The 7,265-nt window shown below is 39.9% G+C and overlaps 1 protein-coding gene across 1 annotated transcript; it reads left to right on the forward strand.

The window, feature by feature from the left end:
* Positions 1-765: 765 nt before the first annotated feature.
* LOC125376183 lies at positions 766-1,665 on the forward strand. The gene has a single exon (XM_048388121.1). The coding sequence runs from the start codon at positions 766-768 to the stop codon at positions 1,663-1,665; it is 900 nt and encodes a 299-aa protein (XP_048244078.1).
* Positions 1,666-7,265: the final 5,600 nt, after the last annotated feature.

Raw genomic sequence — 7,265 nt, forward strand, 5'->3', positions numbered from 1 at the left:
GGCGACGAAGCCTTCAATAGTGCTCCTTAGTCCAACACACCACTTCGACCGGTAGGGGCGGTAGAATGGGCCCGATTCTATCAATCGGCCCCAGTGGTCATGTCATGCCCTGTGCATAAAATATATTTAACGAACACTTTTGATATTTAAAAATAAATTTAACCTTAATGTATATTCCTATCTAACAATCTATAAAACTTGCTTAGACCCCTATGCCCAGAAGGCGGTGGCTCATGGGCCAATCTGGTGATGCTGACCTCCGAATTCTGTATTTCTCCAATTTGCTGGAGTATACCATCCCGGTCTTTGCGGCTTGGAAAACCGCTGCAGCATAAGACTGTCCTCATAGACACGCCATGGTGGGTGGGGAAAAGGGGTGCCGAATCATTTTCCTTTCGACATGGCTTCCCAACACCCTGGTTCAAAACGTAGATACATTGAATCTGACAATTCACCTGACGAAAATACCACCAACCGATCTGACTATTTGCCACGTTTTTTGTTTATCGAAGCTTGTGACAAAGAACCAATAAAACTAAATCCGTTTGCAATCTCCAAAGGTATTGCTGGTGCCTGCGGAAAGGTTACAAATGTCACCAAGCTTCGATCCGGTTCTCTCCTTGTGGAATGTGCACAGAGACATCAAATCCAACAATCTTCTCGGTTTGAAAGAGTTTGTAAATATCAAGGTTGCTGTCTCTGAACACAGGACACTGAACTCATGCAAAGGGAATTGTCCGTGACAGGGCTCGCTGTATGTCCGGCATGACCGAGGATGAAACTGTCAAAGAACTTGTCCAACAGTCTGTCACAGCTGTTAAACGATTTACGGTAAAAAAGGATGGTATGGTTGTAGATACCAACACCTATCTCTTCACTTTCGCCCGTTCGAAGATTCCACAATCGATCAAAGCCGGTTATTGTAACATCGGAGTGGAGGTGTATATCCCCAATCCACTCCGGTGCTACACCTGCCAAGCGTTTGGACATGGATCCAAGTCCTGCCGTGCCTCTGCTGTCTGTTACCGCTGCGGTGACAAACACGAGACCACTGACTGCAGGAATGATGTGAAGTGTTCAAACTGTGGTGGGAACCATATGGCATCTTCCAAATCCTGCCCTGTCTGGCAACATGAATTACAGATCATGAAAATCAAGACCGAACAAAACCTCTCCAACTCTGAAGCTAAGAAGAGGGTTGTAGGTTCTACTGCAACCACGTTTTCTATCTCTTACTCTGCTGCTGTCTCTCGTCCTCCTGTCACCACTGCCTCTATCGACTGCCAGACTGACCTGATATGGGTCAAGTCTGTGCAGCCAATTCCAACTGCTTCACTCAGAAAACCAGCTGTGACGTCGACAACCCCCAAACAAAAAACCTTCAACAATGTTGAGTCGCAGACTCCAAAACCAGTAACAGAGCCAGAACCAGAAATTGTCAAACTCACAAACAGGGAAAAGAAATTATTGAAAAAGAAGGAGCAACATGAGCAGCTGCAAACACCAAAGGCCAACTCTCCTGTAGAGGTCCCAGTAGGGGTCCACAACTCCTTTGGTCCTCTGGACATGGAGGTAACTCCATCTCCACATGAACCCGATAGGAGTACCACAAAAGCTTCCTCACGTTCGCATGACATTTCTCCTGTGGAAGCACCACCACCATGAATCCACAACACATTATACAATGGAACTGCAGAGGTCTTAAGAAGAATTTTAATGAAATACAACTTTTAATCCAAGATTTTAAACCGTTAGCTTTTTGTTTCCAAGTAACATATCCAAAACACACATATATATTTGATATCTGTCAGACTAATACTTTTGAGAATAGCTCTCATGGCGTAAAAGTCATGCATGTGGAAAAGTTCGAATCGCTGATGTATTTCTAGTTCGGCCTCAGGTCATGATTTTTGATGCAATTGTGCCAACGTTTTTCATGAGTGTCGGCCATGTAAGAATGCATCCACACACCAAATATTTATATTCTGAGACTAATATTTTTAAGAACAGCTCTCATGGAGTAAAAGTCATGCGTGTGAAAAAGTTCGAATCGCTGATGTATTTATAGTGCGACCTCAAGTCATGATTTTTGATGCAATTGTGCCAACGTTTTTCATGAGTGTCGGCCATGTAAGAATGCATCCACACACCAAATATTTATATTCTGAGACTAATACTTTTGAGAACAGCTCTCATGGAGTAAAAGTCATGCATGTGAAAAAGTTCGAATCGCTGATGTATTTATAGTGCGGCCTCAACTCATGATTTTTGATGCAATTGTGCCAATTTTTGTCATGAAGGTCGGCCATGTAAGAATGCATCCACACACCAAATATTCATATTCTGAGACTAATACTTTTGAGAACAGCTCTCATGGAGTAAAAGTCATGCATGTGAAAAAGTTCGAATCGCTGATGTATTTATAGTGCGGCCTCAAGTCATGATTTTTGATGCAACTGTGCCAACGTTTTTCATGAGTGTCGGCCATGTAAGAATGCATCCACACACCAAATATTTATATTCTCAGACTAATACTTTTGAGAACAGCTTTCATGGAGTAAAAGTCATGCATGTGAAAAAGTTCGAATCGCTGATGTATTTATAGTGCGGCCTCAAGTCGTGATTTTTGATGCAATTGTGCCAACGTTTTTCATGAGTGTCGGCCATGTAAGAATGCATCCACACACCAAATATTTATATTCTGAGACTAATACTTTTGAGAACAGCTCTCATGGAGTAAAAGTCATGCATGTGAAAGAGTTCGAATCGCTGATGTATTTATAGTGCGGCCTCAAGTCATGATTTTTTATGCAATTGTGCCAACGTCTTTCATGAAGGTCGGCCATGTAAGAATGCATCCACACACCAAATAATGATATTCTGAAACTAATACTTTTGAGAACAGCTCTCATGGAGTAAAAGTCATGCATGTGAAAAAGTTCGAATCGCTGATGTATTTATAGTGCGGCCTCAAGTCATGATTTTTGATGCAATTGTGCCAACGTTTTTCATGAGTGTCGGCCATGTAAGAATGCATCCACACACCAAATACTTATATTCTGAGACTAATACTTTTGAGAACAGCTCTCATGGAGTAAAAGTCATGCATGTGAAAAAGTTCGAATCGCTGATGTATTTATAGTGCGGCCTCAAGTCATGATTTTTGATGCAATTGTGCCAACGTTTTTCATGAGTGTCGGCCATGTAAGAATGCTTCCACACACCAAATATTTATATTCTGAGACTAATACTTTTGAGAACAGCTCTCATGGAGTAAAAGTCATGCATGTGAAAAAGTTCGAATCACTGATGTATTTATAGTGCGGCCTCAAGTCATGATTTTTGATGCAATTGTGCCAACGTTTTTCATGAGTGTCGGCCATGTAAGAATGCATCCACACACCAAATATTTATATTCTGAGACTAATACCTTTGAGAACAGCTCTCATTGAGCAAAAGTCATGCATGTGAAAAAGTTCGAATCGCTGATGTATTTATAGTGCGGCCTCAAGTCATGATTTTTTATGCAATTGTGCCAACGTTTTTCATGAAGGTCGGCCATGTAAGAATGCATCCACACACCAAATACTTATATTCTGAGACTAATACTTTTGAGAACAGCTCTCATGGAGTAAAAGTCATGCATGTGAAAAAGTTCGAATCGCTGATGTATTTATAGTGCGGCCTCAAGTCATGATTTTTGATGCAATTGTGCCAACGTTTTTCATGAGTGTCGGCCATGTAAGAATGCTTCCACACACCAAATATTTATATTCTGAGACTAATACTTTTGAGAACAGCTCTCATGGAGTAAAAGTCATGGATGTGAAAAAGTTCGAATCGCTGATGTATTTATAGTGCGGCCTCAAGTCATGATTTTTGATGCAATTGTGCCAACGTTTTTCATGAGTGTCGGCCATGTAAGAATGCATCCACACACCAAATATTTATATTCTGAGACTAATACCTTTGAGAACAGCTCTCATTGAGCAAAAGTCATGCATGTGAAAAAGTTCGAATCGCTGATGTATTTATAGTGCGGCCTCAAGTCATGATTTTTGATGCAATTGTGCCAACGTTTTTCATGAGTGTCGGCCATGTAAGAATGCATCCACACACCAAATATTTATATTCTGAGACTAATACTTTTGAGAACAGCTCTCATGGAGCAAAAGTCATGCATGTGAAAAAGTTCCAATCGCTGATGTATTTATAGTGCGGCCTCAAGTCATGATTTTTGATGCAATTGTGCCAACGTTTTTCATGAGTGTCGGCCATGTAAGATGCATCCACACACCAAATATTTATATTCTGAGACTAATACTTTTGAGAACAGCTCTCATGGAGTAAAAGTCATTCATGTGAAAAAGTTCGAATCGCTGATGTATTTATAGTGCGGCCTCAAGTCATGATTTTTGATGCAATTGTGCCAATGTTTTTCATGAGTGTCGGCCATGTAAGAATGCATCCACACACCAAATATTTATATTCTGAGACTAATACTTTTGAGAACAGCTCTCATGGAGTAAAAGTCATGCATGTGAAAAAGTTCGAATCGCTGATGTATTTATAGTGCGGCCTCAAGTCATGATTTTTGATGCAATTGTGCCAATTTTTGTCATGAAGGTCGGCCATGTAAGAATGCATCCACACACCAAATATTCATATTCTGAGACTAATACTTTTGAGAACAGCTCTCATGGAGTAAAAGTCATGCATGTGAAAAAGTTCGAATCGCTGATGTATTTATAGTGCGGCCTCAAGTCATGATTTTTGATGCAACTGTGCCAACGTTTTTCATGAGTGTCGGCCATGTAAGAATGCATCCACACACCAAATATTTATATTCTGAGACTAATACTTTTGAGAACAGCTTTCATGGAGTAAAAGTCATGCATGTGAAAAAGTTCGAATCGCTGATGTATTTATAGTGCGGCCTCAAGTCATGATTTTTGATGCAATTGTGCCAACGTTTTTCATGAGTGTCGGCCATGTAAGAATGCATCCACACACCAAATATTTATATTCTGAGACTAATACTTTTGAGAACAGCTCTCATGGAGTAAAAGTCATGCATGTGAAAGAGTTCGAATCGCTGATGTATTTATAGTGCGGCCTCAAGTCATGATTTTTGATGCAATTGTGCCAACGTTTTTCATGAGTGTCGGCCATGTAAGAATGCATCCACACACCAAATAATGATATTCTGAAACTAATACTTTTGAGAACAGCTCTCATGGAGTAAAAGTCATGCATGTGAAAAAGTTCGAATCGCTGATGTATTTATAGTGCGTCCTCAAGTCATGATTTTTGATGCAATTGTGCCAACGTTTTTCATGAGTGTCGGCCATGTAAGAATGCATCCACACACCAAATATTTATATTCTGAGACTAATACTTTTGAGAACAGCTCTCATGGAGTAAAAGTCATGCATGTGAAAAAGTTCGAATCGCTGATGTATTTATAGTGCGGCCTCAAGTCATGATTTTTGATGCAATTGTGCCAACGTTTTTCATGAGTGTCGGCCATGTAAGAATGCATCCACACACCAAATATTTATATTCTGAGACTAATACTTTTGAGAACAGCTCTCATGGAGTAAAAGTCATGCATGTGAAAAAGTTCGAATCGCTGATGTATTTATAGTGCGGCCTCAAGTCATGATTTTTTATGCAATTGAGCCAACGTTTTTCATGAGTGTCGGCCATGTAAGAATGCATCCACACACCAAATACTTATATTCTGAGACTAATACTTTTGAGAACAGCTCTCATGGAGTAAAAGTCATGGATGTGAAAAAGTTCGAATCGCTGATGTATTTATAGTGCGGCCTCAAGTCATGATTTTTGATGCAATTGTGCCAACGTTTTTGATGAGTGTCGGCCATGTAAGAATGCATCCACACACCAAATACTTATATTCTGAGACTAATACTTTTGAGAACAGCTCTCATGGAGTAAAAGTCATGCATGTGAAAAAGTTCGAATCGCTGATGTATTTATAGTGCGGCCTCAAGTCATGATTTTTGATGCAATTGTGCCAACGTTTTTCATGAGTGTCGGCCATGTAAGAATGCTTCCACACACCAAATATTTATATTCTGAGACTAATACTTTTGAGAACAGCTCTCATGGAGTAAAAGTCATGGATGTGAAAAAGTTCGAATCGCTGATGTATTTATAGTGCGGCCTCAAGTCATGATTTTTGATGCAATTGTGCCAACGTTTTTCATGAGTGTCGGCCATGTAAGAATGCATCCACACACCAAATATTTATATTCTGAGACTAATACCTTTGAGAACAGCTCTCATTGAGCAAAAGTCATGCATGTGAAAAAGTTCGAATCGCTGATGTATTTATAGTGCGGCCTCAAGTCATGATTTTTGATGCAATTGTGCCAACGTTTTTCATGAGTGTCGGCCATGTAAGAATGCATCCACACACCAAATACTTATATTCTGAGACTAATACTTTTGAGAACAGCTCTCATGGAGTAAAAGTCATGGATGTGAAAAAGTTCGAATCGCTGATGTATTTATAGTGCGGCCTCAAGTCATGATTTTTTATGCAATTGTGCCAACGTTTTTCATGAGTGTCGGCCATGTAAGAATGCATCCACACACCAAATATTTATATTCTGAGACTAATACTTTTGAGAACAGCTCTCATGGAGTAAAAGTCATGCATGTGAAAAAGTTCGAATCGCTGATGTATTTATAGTGCGGCCTCAAGTCATGATTTTTGATGCAATTGTGCCAACGTTTTTCATGAGTGTCGGCCATGTAAGAATGCATCCACACACCAAATATTTATATTCTGAGACTAATACTTTTGAGAACAGCTCTCATGGAGTAAAAGTCATGCATGTGAAAAAGTTCGAATCGCTGATGTATTTATAGTGCGGCCTCAAGTCATGATTTTTGATGCAATTGTGCCAACGTTTTTCATGAGTGTCGGCCATGTAAGAATGCATCCACACACCAAATACTTATATTCTGAGACTAATACTTTTGAGAACAGCTCTCATGGAGTAAAAGTCATGCATGTGAAAAAGTTCGAATCGCTGATGTATTTATAGTGCGGCCTCAAGTCATGATTTTTGATGCAATTGTGCCAACGTTTTTCATGAGTGTCGGCCATGTAAGAATGCATCCACACACCAAATATTTATATTCTGAGACTAATACTTTTGAGAACAGCTCTCATGGAGTAAAAGTCATGCATGTGAAAAAGTTCCAATCGCTGATGTATTTATAGTGCGGCC

Source organism: Haliotis rufescens, unplaced genomic scaffold, assembly GCF_023055435.1.
Source record: "Haliotis rufescens isolate VD_foot unplaced genomic scaffold, xgHalRufe1.0.p SCAF_7, whole genome shotgun sequence".
Lineage (NCBI taxonomy): Eukaryota > Metazoa > Mollusca > Gastropoda > Lepetellida > Haliotidae > Haliotis > Haliotis rufescens.